The 18,998-nt window shown below is 41.1% G+C and overlaps 1 protein-coding gene across 2 annotated transcripts in view; it reads left to right on the forward strand.

Moving 5' to 3' along the window:
* The window catches only part of LHFPL3 (LHFPL tetraspan subfamily member 3), an 830,591-nt gene that overhangs the window by 325,983 nt on the left and 485,610 nt on the right, over positions 1–18,998 (forward strand). For both annotated transcript variants that reach the window (XM_069628075.1, XM_069628076.1), the window contains exon 2: positions 17,941–18,177. In XM_069628075.1, the coding sequence (XP_069484176.1) occupies positions 17,941–18,177 (237 nt within the window). The remainder of the gene's footprint in view (positions 1–17,940; positions 18,178–18,998) is intronic.

An 18,998-nucleotide genomic window follows, 5' to 3' on the forward strand; every position in this document is an offset into this window, starting at 1 on the left:
CCAGTACCTTGCACTACAGACTGTGACTGGTCATTGCTGCTGCCTCGCTAGGTTTTCCTGCCCACACCTGTACGGGGGAAGCTGCGACCGACCTGCTTACTGTTGCCACATCTGGTGGGGACGTGACCGTGGGCGCAGCTGGGGGAAGAAACAGGTCCTGCCCAGAGTAGATGCCCCAACCTGAGACACCCTAGATAAAGAAGGAACACTAGACCCAGATACAGGCTGTAGACCCACAATTCCAATCCCCTGCCCTGTTGCCTGGCTTGGAGTATTCCCTAATCCCGTAGACAAACTACCCCAACTGAACATAGGCAAAAACATTGAGCTTTGGCTCACGGGCATGAAGGAGACCCCCTGAGGACCCCAAAAGAATGTGGACCATTCCAACCAAACATTGCCTGAGAAAATTGAACTCCTGTCCAGAAAAGACCTTGTGTCAACAACGGCGTCCCCTGAGGCAAACTGGGAACATCAGCGACAGGAGACTCACCGACTGGCGTTCCCACAACTGGCGCCAGCAATAGTTGCACCATCCGGTTAACTGATGACACGACTGGTTGGTCACCTGGCAGTGCTTCGATACCATGTAAAGATGGCAAACACTCGACCGGTGGACCGGCCATCTGCGCATTTCGGATCACTGCTGTTCCCCCAGACTTTCTGAGCTTCTTTGCTGAGAGCTCAGTGCTGGTGCCTGGCGCTTTTTGGGGCACCTTAGGTTTCCTAACTCTAGCACCTGGCGACCTTGCCGGTGGCCGCGGTTCAGACTATTCAACAGCTCCTGGGCCCCATCCAACATGTCATGGACCAATTGCATGCCTTCTCCTTGGCTTTATCCAGGAACTTAGCCATCAAAGCAAGTTGCTTGCACTCTGATTTCTGCTCGCGAACTGGCACTCCGGCCTTGCTCTTCTTCCTAGAGGCCATAACTTTAGGATCCTTCCTCAATTAATGCATTGTGCAGAATACCTATGGGGAGCACGAAGAGGATACACCATTACAATTATGCCTCTCCTATAACATACACACACAAATAAAAATTGCCAACACTGCGTTGCCATCTAAGAGAAGTTGACCACATAACTGAAATTTTATTTTGGAATCTCGCTCCCGAATGGAATGTTTTTTGCGAAACCTGGCTGTTAGTTCCCATTGTCAGGCCACCTCCTCATCAGAAGAAAATCGGGATAATTACTAAATTGTCAATTAAACTGCCCGTAACAAAATCGTTTGTGTTTACTGAATACAAATAAAAAAAATCACTTAAAACAATACCTGAGCTTGCTGACAATAAATATAGAACACAGCCTTTAAACTCCCATGCACTGTGCTTTTTCGCAGCTAAATTAAATGTTAAAGAGTAGAGGGAAATATTCCTGGCTCCAGACCCACCCCAATATAGGCTGGCTTCGAGACCCCAAACCGTGGCTACTGGACACGCAGATCGGGACCTCACTCACATTGCCATTTTTTTTATTTTTTTTTTATTTTTTTTTTTTTATTTGATATGGTTAAAAATTTCAACCTTTCAAATTTAAAATATCACACCTTTACCATATTTTTAGCAATAGCTTATATAGAACAAACCTATATTACAGAATTGCCTATTATACTTTGTGTCTATCAATTTAAAAATAAATATGTGGCCTCTAAAAACATAAAAAGACATAATGATTTCATTACATTCAGTTACAATTACATAATGGGATTTCACAGCGTTCCTTCAAAAGCTAAGGGGTCCTTTTTTTTAAAAGTTAACTGTAAAACACACAGCTTTAAAGTTACTAAACAAAATAGGGACACTTCGACATCAATTGACATCGTCCTTAGCAGTATATGGTAACACTGTTTGGACGAATTGAGTTAAGGCAATGTGTATGACTGTTCTGTTGCTCGTGATCAAGGCTATCCATATTTCATAATGTGAGCGCAGACAAAAAAATTGCAATACCTTTTTGAAATATTGTTCTCTCAATCCAGACAAGGCCAAACATTCAACAATTATATGGTTTAACGTCTCAGTTTGATTCACATTAGTACAAAACCGACAAAAGGCTTCGCTTTTGGGAATAAGTCCCCGTCTAGCTAGTATTTGGTTGGTTAAACACAGATTCAGTCGTATTCTTAACATGGTGGCACGAACCACCATAGACGGGCATTTAACCAAATAGTCACTCATCTGTCTGATTTTTTTGTGGGGAAAAACATTGGAATCAAAGTCGACATATCCGGAGCAAACCTGTTGGGTTATAATCCAATCATGACGATATAAACTTGCTTTGGCTTTACTCGGGTTAGATAGCAGCGTCTGTAAAGATATATCTGCATCCACAAGCGCATTTAGCACAAACAATCTCCAACTCTTAGAAAATATATCCGATGAGGAACACAAATGATGGCCAACAATTCCTAGGATGTTATCTGATTGCAATCCCAATAAAAGTTTACGGTAAAAATTGCAAAATTTCCACACCACCTGTACATGCATTGAGATCAAGCCCAATTCGTATCTTATTAACCATATTGGGGTACAAGATGGCAAGCGAAGAACTATTTTCCAAAACTTTCCTTCAAAGTAATCCCAGTATCCTCTTTCCCTGGGCGGGAACGTTTCAGCCCCATAGGACAGAATTGGGACGACTTTCTGCATGTAGAAAGTTTTGACATGACTTGTGGTAAATTGCCCATACTTAGATAGGATAATTTTGCCCTGTGATGTCAAGGCCATACTTTTGGCTTTAATAGTGTCCTCACGGATTGAGTTTGTTCTTGACCCTGAAAATGGAAGGCCCAAATATTTATAATGCAGTACTTTCTTCAAAGACAAAGTGGATACCTTCCATTGATAATTCATCATTTTTGGATTGGCTTTCCTAAGACAAGACACAATTTGCGTTTTATTTGTGTTGATTATTAAATTGTTCTTAGTTGTATAATCCGCTAATTGGTTCAACAGCTCTTGTAACCCATTTGGGGTAAGAGATACCAATACTAAATCATCCGCATACAAGAGCCACATAATCTTTTGTGTGCCTAATTTCGGTGCATCTGCCATGCAGTCCTGCAGGCTTATACCCAGGTCTAGTAAGAACAAATTAAATAGAGTTGATGCCAAAATGCAACCCTGTTTTAGACCTCTGAACGTTCTAATCGCAGATGATAGTAACCTGTTAAGTGACAATTTAATTTGTATGCTCGTGTTTGTGTGAAGTTTTTTAATCACAGTAAGCAGAGAAGAGGGACATCCATATTTGTGCAATTTCTGAAACAGTAGGCTACGGTCTATTGAGTCAAAAGCGTTTCGAAAGTCAACAAAAGCCATATACAGTGGCTGCCCAAGCTTGTGATATTTTGACTTTAACAAGTTTAATGTGGTTAGATTTAAGCCTGTTCCCATTCCTGCAACAAAGCCCGATTGAAATGGATCTCTTTTGCCCTGTTGGATGGCCCAGGTATTTAATTCTTGTAGAATTATTCGACTGTACAACTTTCCAGGGGCGTCCAACAGAGCAATCGGTCTATAGTTGTCTGGTATTTGCCGATCTCCGCTCTTGAATATGGGCACTATTATGGATCTTTTCCATGAATCAGGAATGAGTTGTGTCACATTAATTTGTTCAAAGATTTGGTATAGAATATCAGCCCAGACCTCGGGCTGTTGCTTGAATAAATAATTGGACAACCCATCAGGGCCCGGGGCTCTTGACTTACTGATTTTATTTATGAAATATAATATGTCTGGTTTCTCGATGTTTATATGAAAGGGATCATTATTTTCCTTAAGCCCCATGGGCCTTGTTTCAATTGGGCTTGCATATAACTTCGAATAATGTTTTACCCATTCAGCTTCAGGCACGGTGTGAACTTGGAGAGCTATTTGTGATGGCACGAGTGCTGTGTTTAATAATTTCCAAACATGGGCCGTGTTATGTCCATGCAAAGCTTTGAGCATATGTTCCCCATCAATTTGTAACAATTGAATTCTATGCCAGCGACACCAATTCCTATAAGTCGTTTTAGCCTTTTTTAGAGCAAAAGGTTGCTTATCTATTGACAATTTCATAGCTGCACGTTTCTCAGTGCGAAACAACGTTTTCCTTGTTCTGGCCGCTTCATTAAATATGTGACGATTTTGCACAGCTCGATGATTATTTGTGCTACAAGGAGCAAAATATTGCATGAGCTCACAGTAAGCAACACTACTGATTTGGTTATGATTTTTTGAAGGCAAATAGGCTAATTGTAACATTTGATCAAATTGGTGCACCTTTGCCTCTGTCCATTTTATTCGATTCAAGCAATTGTTCACGACTATGGGCCCGTTCACAGGATATATGGATGGCGCCTCTACATTACTTGCTTCAAACCATTCAAGAATTAACATGCAGTGATCGCTGTCAGGATGCGGGCAAATGACAAATGTTTGTATTTTGGACCACAATTTGTCGTCTACATAAATATAGTCAATTGTAGCCGTATGTTGTCCTTGTCGCCACGTGTATTGTATACAACTGTGGTCAAAATGACTCCCATTTAGCATATTTAAACTTCTTGAGGCCATGAGTTGCCCCCATAAAGTTGTACAAGTGTTTTCTACGTTAAGGGCTTGTGGTCCACAATGTAAGTTCAGATCCCCCGCTACAATGGTGTGGCTGATTTCAGGGACCTGAGCAATGTAATCCAGAGCCGTTGAGATTTCAGAAAGGAATTTTTCTTCTTCATAGCTCTTATGATTCCAGTATATGTTAACTACCGCATAAAGAATCGACTGAATCGATAAGACTGTTAGTTGCACATATGGATTTAACGCCAAAGCATGCACAATATTGACTTTCGCGTTGAGTTTTGTGGCCGTTAAAAGGCCAGCCATCGGTCGTCCCTTGGATTTTTTCAATGCTGCTGTAAAGTGTATCTCATGGTTGTCCCAAGAAGGTTCATTAGACATCCATGTTTCTTGCAGCAAAACAAGGTCAAAATTATTCAAAGTATTAGCTTTGTTATTTATTAAGTGCCTAAAACCGCGCGTATTCCACGATACCATGGAAAATACGCTTGTTGTCTTTATCTTGCTAGGTAGTTAACTATTAGAATCACAAGAGCAACAGCATTTGGATTTTGTGTCTGGTTCATAGTGTCTGGGATTGCTAAACCCTTTGGCAGGAGTTTTAGGGGATACCTCCAATTTTGTATTAATACTTGCAGGCCCCGATATTAATATGAATCCCATAGACGCTAGTTGTTCTTTGGCTTCCCAAATTAAATTTCTTACGATTCTTGATCGCAACCATAGACAGACCATGCTCAATGAGTCCTTATTGAAGAATTCTACTTGTTCAATGTCAGAGGATTCAACTTCTTCCAGGGCTGTGATGTCTGAGAATAATTCTAGGATGCTCTGCCGATTCAGCAAAAATTGTTGGTAGGGGGGAGGACGGCAGCTCAACACAAGAGCAAAGGTTTGTTTATCTGGTCTTATTGGGCTGCTAATTTGGTTCTTTTTCTTATTTTTGATAGTCTCCTTCGCAACAGATCGTGTGACTGTGTGCGAGGGGGCATAGAGAGTTTGCAGCACTTTTGTTAAATCCGCTTGATGTATAGCAAATTCATGTGTTTCGGTTTCAGTTATTATGTTTTTGTCATCCACAAACCTCACTTTTGTCTTTGGAGCAAGACACGATTTTAGGGGCAGCTGTGCTGGCAGGCTGCTCGCCCTTATGCTCTCATCTAGACTCTCGGGAGCTTTTCTATCTACCATTCTAGGTGCAAATTCAGGCACGGTGGGGCATAATGACGGAGCCTGAAGGTTTGGCAGAGGCATAAAACTATCCATATATGCATCAACAGCTTTTCTAATCTCGAGTCTTCTCAATATAAGCTCAGAATGTTGCTTATCTGGGCTAGAATTTATATTGTTTATCAGCCCTGGTCGCGCTTTTGTGCTGTTAGGCTCTAACATCTTCTGCTCTGCTGAGGCACTCTGGGATTTTTTAGGGGCCTGGACAGTTTTTGGTGTAAAGACAGCCGCCGAATTTCTCTCACCTTCATGTTCTTTCACTGCCGCAACCAACTCATCTAGCGGTTCGTAGGCCGTTTGCGAGGTGGCGACTTTTCGTTTTTTGCCAGCTTTCACATTGCGTTGTTGGTCCAATAACGCATATTTTTTAGTAACCGCATTAGAGGTTATTAGTGCGTTTTTCGCGGGTAAGTTGATGTTTTGGATAAATCGCTTCGAGGCCGCTGTCGCCATTACTTTAGATAAGGGCATATTTTTGGTTTTTTTTTTCTCGCCTAGGGATTGTACTTTTGAACGAGATATATTTCCTTTTTTATCGAAGATGGTATACAGTTTGGAATCAGATCGAGTGTTTCCATCTACTGGTTCATGTATGACCTGTACCGTATATTCACCACTATGTTTGTTAATTGAAGTGTTCTCTGTTATTATAGTCGGAAAAAAAGGTAAAGGCTGCGGAGTGAAAGAGTTCTCGACCACCAGAGTTAAGCTCCTCAAAGGTATTTTATCTTTAGGATCAGAAACCAGCTTAGGGATGTCGTTATGTGTAACTCTATCTGCTGACTCAAACATTGGAGAGAGCTTCTGGTCCACCATCACAGGAAAACTTTCTTGCGGTGGCCGTTTATGACAGCAAGTGGAGGAAGTCTGGTTAGCCTGCCAATTCAACACTGCAGATAGTTGCACATTTTGTGAGTCCATTTTGGCGCTGAGTGAGTTAAATAATTGCATCAACGTCTGCAAAGTTAAATTCATAGCTTCTAAAGTCAGTTCAATGAATTTAGGTGAATGTTGTGGTTTTTGTGACATTGGGACTTTTTCAAGGCCTAAACTTCTACGAGGGGTAGGGGCTAGAAATGAGGATGATTGATTCGGTTGTGATGGTTCAATACTCGACAACATCTGAGGAGAGTAAGATAAATTTTCAAAATTTTCCTGTATAGTAAAATTGGATTCCGCTACCGATAGGTCTATAATGGCTACATCATCCAAATTTATATCTGAGATTGTGTCAAGCACAATCTCACCAGTGTCAACCACACGCTCTAAGCATGGGGGCACTGGAAGTGACACAACATCTACTTCTGGGGACACTTTCGCGGTGGGTGACGCATTCATGCAATCAGCATCAACACTCTTAGTGTTCTCGATAGTCGAGTTTCGTTCCTTAACAATCTTGAAATTTCCCCATTGTTTCCCACGAGAGTCTGGGAAAAAGCGTCTAATGTCACCCCCACCTTCAATTGGTTTTACAACCTTAGCTCGCAAATTGGAGATTGGTGACTGTTGTGAGGAAAACGTTCTTGTTTTAGGCAAAGGATGCATCGGGGTGGAGACACGCGCCAAGTTTTGAGTTGGTTTTTTGGGACAAGCAGTTTGGCATTCTATCTGCGGCATGCCCGTACGCAAGGTATACAAATTGCGACTCATGTCGCCCAAACCAATAAAAACTGAGTCTTGTTGTATTGTTATGCGCCGCCTAGTATGCAATGTGAGTAAGCGCCTTTTTAGTTGTAAAAGCACCTTTACGCTTAAAGACACACCTTTAGAGAGGTACCCGTTCCGCTCCGCTCGCGAACTCGGCGAAGCGGCAAAGCGGGACTTCTACGGGACTTCCTCGGGTGCGCCATTTGCCATTTGCCATTTGCAGGAGGCCTTGGCCGCGACCCACAGAAAACCATCCTTCCTCAATTTGCTCACCCTGTCCGGACCCCGGCGATCAGCAGCATCTGACGGTCTCCCATCCAATTACTAACCATGACCAACCCTGCTTAGCTTCTTAGATCGGGCCATAGGCAAAGGCATCCTGGAACTGTGTTAAATTCCCCAACTGCTTGATACAGCCAGCCGATGGGGCCCTGCGCGAAAGCGCAGGATATATTCCCATCGAGGGTCCCTAACCTAGGTCCCAGTGAAAAATACCTCTGTACGCACACTGCCCCCGCTTTGACGCTTTGTGCCCAAACACTATACACTACTAATGCTGCACCCATAGGCAAAGGCATCCAGGGAGTGGGACCATGTTAAATTCCCCCACGGCTTGATACAGCCGGCCAATAGGACCTTGCGTGAAAACGGAGAACGTAATCCCATCGATGGTCCTAAACTTAGGTACCAGAGAAAAATACTTCAGTGCACGCACTGCCCCGGCTTTGATGCTTTGTGCCCAAACACTATACACTAAGAACGCTGGGCATGAATTTATAGATGACCCCTAACGGGGAAAGCACTCCTAGCAGGGTGACTTTTTCCCACCTTTGCCAGTACTCACAGCCGCTTACTTTTCAAAACTCAGGAGCGAAAAAAGAGGTGTATCTGTCCACCCTACATGTGCTGATTGTTAAGTCCTGAAAGAAAACAATGGACCACTCAGCACTGCGACGACACAGGACACTGGCCGCAGGGAACAACACGATCTCCCGTCACGATCTCCTGACTTCTTCTGAGGCGCGGACGGCTGCGGGAAAGAGGATGAAGTCGGAGCTTGCTACCGTTATATATCCGATGGACCCACCGGATGCAGGAAAGACAGGCCCTCACCTTCCGCCACCGCACCCCTCCTCATTGTCCCCCACCCCCCTGGAAGCCACAGCAGCAGTGACAACAACGGCCCCCACCATAGCCTACGAGGCAGCCCCTAATGGCGCTGCTCTTGTAAGGCCATGGCGGCACCTCCATATTCTGGCATGGCCTTGCCAATGTCACCACTACCTCAATCTATATAATCGTTTATACCTGGCTTGAACATTACCTGATTGCCACATATTTTTCTCTAAGTAACAATAAGTAGCAGTAAGCTCATTTGGCCAATTTTGTATCTGCAGCACTAGTGTCCATAGCATTTTGTGAAAAGGTTCTTGCTAAAATATTGTAATGGTAAATGATTAATTCGAGGTAAATAGAAGGTGCTCCTTGGCTTGGCAGGGTCCCATTGTTACATCTGAGCAGGCATGCTCCTGAAACCTGTGCATTTGATTAACGTTGGCCAACGTTTCAGCGTGAACATTTTGCAAACAAAGAGCCCCACACATACTTATTTTGAGTTAGATCAATGTAATTGGGTCGTAAATATGCATCCCAATCCTTTTAACTGATCCAAAGAAGTGTTCTGAGCAGACCACGTAGGTTCCTTTTTGTTTCACGCAGTTACTTATACACTCATGTCCAAACCTCTTGTGTTTATTTTTTCCTTGTGATCAAACATTTCAGTATACAAAAACCTTAATAAATGCGCTCACTTGATTTCGATGTGTCCACGCCATTCTGCTTGCACTGGATGTAGTTACATAACTACTAGTTCTGGTTATGACCCTTCCACCATGTTACTTGAAAACAGGTGTTTGCAATGGACTGTGTTGTGCAATAGAAAGGTGAATGGGTCAAATAGAAGGCTAAGATTTCTATTAAGATATAGGGAAACTTAGAATATGAGCTGCACTTTTAAAGCATAACGTTTCACACCATACGTTTTCTTTGTTTCACTTTTCTGTTGAATATGTGGCAATTGTGATGTTTATTCATGTCTTTCCACATTGCATAACGATCTGTGTATTTTACTAGTGAAACAGATTGAAGTAAAGTGATCCCAGTTCTGATATGACAGTTTGAAATGAGCATAAGCAGGGATTGCAAATGGAAGCAACACTGATGACATACGATATGCATATACTTGATGCTCAGAATGAAAGTAAGCACAAAACACAATGACAAAGTAGCCAATATGCATGTAATATACATGCACACGGATGAATCACAACACACACACATATATCACTTTTGGAATAAAATGAGTGTTGTGAAGTAGGGGTCTATTAATATCAAGGAGTACATTATTTCTTACAATAATGGTGTTTAGTCGTTGTGGCTCCTGCTGTGCTGAATGGCCGTTGATTGTAGAAGCTGTGAACACGTTTTGGTATGCTTTCAATGTTTGTAACATTTGAGCATGTATAGTTCTGTATCACTGTGAAGAACAGGATTATTATCGCCAATTTAATGGGACATACCAAGGGTTCCATAATGTGAGAGCAGTGCCAATACTCTCGGGGGTTGACCTTTCGTCTCATGTAATATTGCTCTTATAAGGATTATTTTTATTATTAGCAGTAATGGCATTTATATAGCTCTTTTAGACAAAGACCTTTACAAAAAGATAATGGTACATACAATGAAACCATTCAAATAACTCCAGTAAATACAGCATTGCTTGAAAAAAAATCAAAGGATCAAATAATTTAAGGAGACAATGATTTTGCTAACAAATCATCTTTCAGCATTGCTTTAAAGACAGAAAGAGTAGGAGAGTAACGCACATCAAAGGGTCAAGAATTCCACAATTTAGGAGGCAAAAGTTGAAAGGATCAAAAACAAGAAGAGGCACAGGGAGGACAGGTAGAGAGGAGATATTGAGAAGCATAGTGTAAGGGACAAGTAGTTTGATAGAGGAAGACCAAATCACAAAGATAGCCAGGGCAAAGCCAGGGCAAAGAGCATGAACAGATTTTGAAACAATACATAAAACATTGAACTCAACGACGAAATAGAAAACCCGGGAGCTGGGCTAACTGAGGAGAAACAGTGGACGAACAGCTGAGAGCTATAAGAATATTGACAGCCGAATGTAAAACCGAACGAAGAGACAATGCAGCATACTGTGGTAAACCAGCATAATGAGAACAGCAGTACTGCAATATCAAAAACACGAGTTTGTAAAAGTCATTAAGAAGCTGAAAATGTCAGAAGAAGATTAATGTTATTAAGCTGAAAACCACAAGTACCTACAATAGAAAGAACCTGTTCCTGTGAGTTTTGAATACAAAATAATCCCAAGATTACGTGCTGAATTCTGAAATTGGTTGTGTGAAGGGGGGAAGGAAGAAAAAGGTGACATGGTTGCAGGAAAGAAAAGACCGGATTAAGACAGAGATAGTGAGTAGCCACCCAGGATTCAATGGCTAAAAGACACAAAGGTAGACGTTGATGACTATCAAAAGAAAATGAAGGAAAAGAAAAACATATCGGGATGTCATCATCATAAAACTGAGCATTGAGTCCAAAGTCTGAAATAAGTGAAGAAAATGGAGTAGCATAAAGTGTAACGAGTACAGGTCCTGAAACATAAGCTTGGGGGACACCGAAGGGAAGACACACAGAATTTGAAAATGTACCATTCCAGAAACTGGACGGTCATGCATATAAGAAGCTAATTGGAACAAAGCAGTTCCAGAATACCAACTGAGAAAAGAGAATGTGATTGGGTATTGTGATCAACAGTATGAAATGGGGCACGAAGGTCAAGAAGAACCAAAGGAGTAGGAAGCTTGTAATGAGCATGTAGGATGAAATTGGAACAGCCAAGAGTCTTTCTCTCAGGAATGACCCAAACAAAACCCAGATTGACGAGAAGAAAACATACTATGAAAGTTCAAATAGAAAGAGAGTTGTGCATGGACTAGATGTTCCAAATATAACAATGGCTTTTTTTTTATAGGATTGGGCAAAGGTACCAGTTTGGTGGGAAAAATTAAAAAGGCGGGCTAGATGGGATGCACGAAATGGGAGAGCAGATTTAACATGGGAAGATGGTAAGGTATCAGAACGCACAGCAGTACAATCTGACTGAAAAATAGGATGGAACATGTCAGACACTGAGACTGGAAAAAAAAGAGGAACATTAGAAATAGATAGATGGATTTTGTGCAAAATCAGGACCATAGCCATGAATTTGATCATTTGAGTGAAAGGATCTAATACCTAAAACTTTATTTAGACACATGTGGAAAACAAAATGTAGATTTCATGTTGAAATCAAGCAGGCTATAAATGAGCAACAGCACATATTATGGCCCATCCTACCTGATAGACACAGGATCAAACGGGGAAAGACCAACACCCTTAGGTTTTTTGCCCTTTGCCCTTAGATTACCCGCCCTTTGATGCGAACGCCCAGGGTGAGAACGCCCCAGCAGATCCTCAAATAACCAGGCCCATACGTGACACGTCATGTGACTCACGCTGCGTGTGTGCTGTGTTTGCTCCAAAAATGGACCCGGAAGGTGGGTGGGGCAGAGCCAGCAAGGCACAGCAGGGAGAGCCCGCAAGGCACAGCAGGGTGCACTATGCTGGTCCATGAAGGCAAGAAGTCTTTGCCCAGAGCAGAACAACACTGGTACCAGACAAAAGTGTTAAAGCTTTGTTTAACTATAACAGAAAGAAAACGTACCTGTTGCATGTGTAGCTGTTGTTTTCTGTGTTGATTATCATGATGTCAGCAGCACAGAAAACTGACTTGAGCAGAGCAGCTCAGCGTTTACAAAATGTATTTTTTATTTCTTTTTTTCTGTTAATCCTTTAGCACCCAGGTGTAAGGAGTTCAGGTGCATAAGGGGCTCCAATTGGTGGTTATGGGGGCATTGGACAGCCATGCTGGTCAATGTAGTGTGGGCGAGAGACACATAGCTGACGATTACTCTGAACACAGGCTTTTATTCGTGAATGCACCCTGCGTTCCAAGCACCCTGACTGGCAAATACTCTCATCCAGGGTACTCACTGAACATAGTGGGATTCCAAACTGATCTTCAGGTCAAACACAAAGGTCAACTAGGGGTACGCAACTCAGACATCTGCCAGGCAATGCAGGTTGCAGCTCCGTCTGCACACTCTCAGACAATGGTATAGCCGCTTCGTTTTTGCTGAACAAAATAAAATTAAGATGACACTTTTACTGTAGTATTTATTTGTTTGGAAACTCACATGACTAGAAATGACACGTGTGTGTGCTTTCCGAGACAGCTTAGAGCACTTTCTTTCCTTTGTTATGCATTGTGCGAGGCAGGCAATCTCACTTATGTATTGTGAGAACCTCACCTAATCCATATGTGGTGGCCTGTGTGGTTTTGTTCTGCATGGTGTGAGATGTGAAGCCCTGTAAGTTACAGGTTACATACACATCTCTGCAGGACAGGTACATTAGCTCAAAGTGAGATCCACATTTCACCCCATACCTCACCATCCCTATCTCCCACCCCTCTTTTTCTCTGTGCCCCTCACACTTCTTGCAGACCCTCTTTTTAATGTTTATAAAAAAAATATCAAAACTATTAGCTTTGACAATGGTTTTATTTTAATACAAAGGGCATGTTAGGTAGGCAACTGTTAATAAGGTTGTTTTATGCCTTCTACAGGAGTTATCTAATGAATTAGCCTTTATTGGAGTTAATGTGCTTGTAGGCTTTTGTGCAGTGTGTGATGCTGGGTGTAACGATATATTATAATTTTCTGTGCAAGGAACACGCAGTTTTGTGAAAACTCGAATCTATTTAGAAAAATAAAGCCAAATCAAAAGAAAGGTGGTCACCAACGTTATGCCAGGGAAGTCACTACAATATTATATACTCATAAACAATACCTCAGGAAAAAGGTTTTACACACAAGCATTCATTTCCGTAACCAGTTATATCTGTATATTAAGCTAGAAATAACTCTCTCAAATCCTGTAAGTGCGCAAAAGAAACCACACTGGATATGCATGGTTACATTAGCAAATGCATCAATATACTGTTTTTATCTTCCACACTGACACCCACCATTTACAATGTCTGATCGCTGTTACTACCATAAATGTGGTGCAGATGCTCTGGAACCTATGTGTTCAAAGTTCTCTGAACATGTATGTACAACTTTCAATCTACTTGTATTAATTTTCCTCGTAGTCCACAGGTTTTTGGTGGGAGATTTAATACTGTCCAGTAAAATGTTACCCTTTCACATCACACATAGGTCTATCTTTGCATTTCAGGGATTGTATCTGTGACTAAAATGAATTCTCTTAGCTACTTTCTGTTACAGAAGTATCTATTTAAGGCCTCCCACTGGCGGCAATTATGCATCCATCTTTGTCAGGCGATAAGGTCTCATGACAACTTTATGGCCTGAATTACTGACTTTGCTGGTGAAACACACAGATTCAGTTTTAAATGGTGCTTAATTTTGCAGAACAAAACTGCATTCAAATTTCACAAAATGTCAGTTTTGCATCACACATCATGAAATGCACTTGGTTTTCTTGAACATGAGATCTCAGTTATACTTTAAAACAGTTATTTTGATCTTACACTGCCCCTGTGTCCCTGCTAAAATTAGCATACCCTTTTTGTTCCAAGGCCCCCTTATTCTCAGGACTTACCATGGACTGAGTAATATGTATTTAAATAGGACTCCGTACTTACTTTTTAAATGTGGCTTTTTGGGGGGACATCAGCCTGGACTATCTCAGTTTGAAGTGCCTCCAAAAGGAAGGTTCCTTTTAGCCACTGTGGCCATGCTGGCATGGACTGCTCATCTCCTTCTGAACAGGGGCATCCTTCTACAGCCTATATGGAAAACCAGCACTCCAGTTTGTGTCTGTTCTCCCCTAGCCAGCAATCTCCTTTCAGTAATAACCAGCATAATGCTGATAATGCCCTGTCTATCTGTGTGCATTGTATTTTATAATCATACCTCCTCCTCTAATCTTGTGATTAAGTGGTAGGGGGTCAATCACTCCTTGCTTTGTGCTGGCAAGGTGAGGCTAAGCATCCTAGATTTGATACTTGACAAAGGTGGGAGTTGCATCAATCCTCGTGTTAAACTTGCAATTTTGTTTTTATAATATAACTTTAGATGTAAAGGTACAGGTTTAATAAAATGAATATCATTTTAATCTACATAGAAGGATGGAAGATGTGAATTGCTTCATAACTGTGAGATATATATTTTTGGAGATTCCTTTTTCATGATTTTCATAATTTGTATTATTATAAATGAAGCACATTTTGTTTGTGTTAAACATTTTGTGTATCTATGATTCACAGTTTGTCTCTGGTTCCTTGGATCTTCCACTATAAATGTATTGATTTTTAATTCATTAAACATTTTGGTTGTTTGACCAAACAAAGCTTTCTCTTCATTTGTAGCTGAATAAAAGAGTGTTTCTTATTACACAAGGCCTGTTGTGTTACATTTTATCAAGCTATTTTCCATGATACTGATATAGGAAGCTCAACATATTGTTTTCTCTTTTTGTAAGCACTGCCTTGTGATCAGAGCTGGGAAAACTGGTCTAAGCAAACTTCAGGCAGGTACATCTTACTACAGAGACAGCAACAGCCTCCTGATCACTCTTAGGACACACATTCCAGTCTTTACATATTATCAACACAATCTAAAGATGAACAGAATACAGAGTTATTCAAAGTAATGGAACTTCAAATGGTGTTTCCTTTCCTGATTTATGAATACATTATTTTTCTGTTGACAAAATGTATCTGACTTAGAAGAAAGAAGCACTCTACACGTGCCATCAAACATATAGAAACATGCTGGGAAATAGAGTTCTTTATAGCTTCAAAGGTGCAAAATAAGTGTTCAGGGACTGAGGCTAATTCTTGTAATCACACTTCAAATGCTTGGGCCTTATAACTTTTACACAAAGTTCGGATTTCAACAGGGATAGGTCTCTGCATGTTCTTGGCATTGACAACCCAATCACTTGACACAATGTAATTAAATGGCTTTTGAATTGATTACAGTTTGTGGAGTTCTTTTACTGTGTTGAAAAATGTCTCTCTGATGCGTAAGTCATTATTCATAACTCGTAGGTGTACCGTTTTTATCAGGGTAGCGAGTAATAGGCAGACATCCGACATAAAATAAACTCTTAAGCAATGCCTCTCTTGCTCTGTACTGAAGCAACTGCCATGTTTTAAGTTTACTCCTGGGAAATGGCTCTCAGCGCTACATTTCCCCACACAGAGAAGTAATGTATCAATTGCTGCTGCAATGAGCAGGTTATTGCCTATAATACAGCATTTTACATTTTCTGGGAGTGAGTGACAAGGTGAGTTATATCCTTTTAAATGTGTGTTATGGCAAAATGTTAACTGACCTTGGTGTGGCCTTTCTTGACCGAACCCCAATGTGCTTCCCTTTGGTGTAGCACAAGTGCTTGCAAAGCCATTTTAAATCTAAGTTCTACTGCCCCTAGTGACCTGATAAGAAGGTGCTACAGTGGCTTTTTTTAAAAAAAAATGTCCCTCGGTTCCAGCTGTGGTACTTGCAGCAAGTGAGGAGTGGGTAAGAGCAGAGGTTAGAGCCAACAGAGTTCTAAAAGTAAACACAAGGATCAAATCCCTAGGAGCTGCTAGTTACCTAGTTAACCTGCAGCATGTCCACTCAAATTAAAATCTGAGCGCAAAATATAGTTATATTTTGTTTATGTAAATAAAATCTCAGTGCAGATCTTCAATAATATTTTCTTTATTTTGCATACATAACATAAATAAAAGCTCAGCCCAAATCATGAATAATTATATTTTATTAATAAAAATAAATTGCTCTCCGCAAATCATTAGTACTTAGATAAACCAGTAACATAAATCATGAGTAAGGCCTATTACATGGTACAAGAAATAATGTAATAAACGCAGAACACAGAAGAGCAAATCACACAGATTGACAGACATAACTGACCAGAATGTTATGATGAATAAGAATATCAAGGCAAGTCAGATTTGAAGCAGTGTCTTGTGAAAGTGGAGGGTAGGTTCAACATGCAGATGGGAGAATGATGAGGATATATCAAGTGCTTCAGAGAAGGTCTATTCATGAGCACAGATACGCTTATAGAGGTAGGAATCTATGAAGAAAGTGGCTGAACATGCAACGGTACCAGTAGAAAAGTGAGGGAGGGGGTTTAGGTTAGTTTAGAGGCAGTGATAATATAGGCTGAAGGAGGAGGTCATTAAGGCAAGCGATAATGGTCCCTTCCGTGGCTATTAGCACATGGTGGTAGCAGAAATACATGTTTTGGTGGTTAAGTAAAAAAGGTTACTTTAAGAGTGAGTAAAGTAAGTCATTGAGATAGTAAATTAAATGTGGTTTTATTTTGCAGTATTCCAATAACATGGTAGTCTTCATAGGTTAAGCATTTTAATTGCAACTTGGTTGAACTGGAACATGTTTGACATGCGCATGCATTAGTTGTCATGTAAGAGTAAACGGTTTCTCAGTAAGAAAGTGAAAGCATTTTCCAGTATTTTAGCTTTCTCTTTCGTGTGTTAGGTAACATGATGAGAGATGAAGTGTCTTTTTAAAGGAAATCTTGCCTGGTAATTGTTTCCCTGCCTGCTGCTGAAGACTGAATGTCCACAATGCAGTCAATACCAGTAGTTATTGACTGCACTCTAAACATTCTGATTGTCTGAGAGGAGGTCAATAACGATATACATCTGCTAATAATACATATTGTGTTTGTACATAGAAGCAGGAATCTGGAATGACGCCCTAAGTGATGTAACACCAGGAGTTAATATTACCCAATTTAATGGTGCTCAATTTATCAACCTTGGAAGAAGGAAAAGCTTATGGGGCGCTGCTCTGAACAATGTCCTGCAGCATTCTCAAGCACTGCAGAATCATTTCTCTGATGGGGCTCAAACTCCAATGTAATCCTACACATCCTGTGAGCTGCTCGAAGCACTTACTACACGTTGGATAATCTGGCCCCTAATGTCTAAACTTCACAATTGACGTTCTCTACATACTTTAAATGTGCCCTAATAAAGTGAGGCAAAATGGGTGTAAAAATACAACGCTGCCAAATGAAACTGTGAGTCATTTTGAGTGCCGGCTAGACGCGTATTCCCACTCCCCATTTGCCAAATTGAAATGTTAACCCAATCACCTTGGACTTAATTGTATTGATCAGTATTATTCAGGAGTTAATTAATGTCATGGCTATTTTCAAGTTTCAAACAGCTGTCTTTTCATGTTGTTTGCTACTGTCAGGTGATGCCAGGAGTTTGATGTTCATGATGTGGCACCGAAACAGTATCGTTCAACGTACTACCACATTATGACACCTGACGTATCTCTTTTTGACAGCTGCCTGTCTCGTCTTGGGCTGCATGATCTTCCCCGATGGATGGGATTCAGACGAGGTGAAGCGGATGTGTGGGGAAAAGACGGACAAATACAAACTCGGGGACTGTTCAATCCGCTGGGCGTATATCCTGGCCATTATCGGAATCCTGGATGCTATGATCCTCTCATTTCTGGCCTTTGTGCTTGGGAATCGGCAAGACAGCTTGATGGCGGAGGAGCTCAAGTTAGAAAACAAAGGTAAGTCTACCTTAATAACTAGTCAATACTTGTCGTCCCCTCTAAGATTTTTACAGGAAAGCTAAGTATATATTGAATATAACTGTATATGCTGTCCAACTATGCACAATGTATATAATATTTATATTTACTTGTGATATGCTGCAACCCACAGCCATCTAAGTGTTCTATCAGCAACCATGAAAGGTGTATAGGACCAGGATTTAAAACAGGGCTATTTTTAATATTTTTTCCAGAAGACTGGAAGATCCAAAAAACCTTGAATATCAAGAGCAAGAGAGTTCAAATGCTTATTAGCATGAATTGAACAAACCCGGCCCAAGCCAACGGCTTGTTTGAGCAGAGGAATATGAATAATTAAGGATGTGCCTGATCTAAGTGCGCGAGTAGTGGTGTATTTCAGCTTTCGGATCTTGATATATGATGGGCGGGCTGCTTGCATAGAAGGCTTTGTGGACTATAATGAGGAGTTTAAAAAGAACCCTAGTCCTGATCAGGAGCCAATGTAATTTCCTCCGATATGGAGTTATGTATAAATGTCAAGGAGCATTGGCTATTATGCAGGCTTTGGGGCGCTGCAGGACTGAAGTGATTTAGCTGCATAATAGGAGTCCCTGCATACAAAGCATTGCAATAGTCTCATTTAGAGCCTATCATAGCTCTAGCAATTGCAGCACAATGGGACTCTGATAGCAATGGACGTAGCTGTCCTAACAACGTTAGATGGTAGTCAGTTGAATTGATTACTGCATTAATCTGGCCAATCATCGAAATGGTGGCGTCAACTATAAGACCCATTGTTTTGACCTTTTGTTGTATGG

The sequence above is a fragment of the Ambystoma mexicanum genome, chromosome 12 (assembly GCF_040938575.1).
Source record: "Ambystoma mexicanum isolate Mex_15411 chromosome 12, UKY_AmexF1_1, whole genome shotgun sequence".
NCBI classification, from domain to species: domain Eukaryota; kingdom Metazoa; phylum Chordata; class Amphibia; order Caudata; family Ambystomatidae; genus Ambystoma; species Ambystoma mexicanum.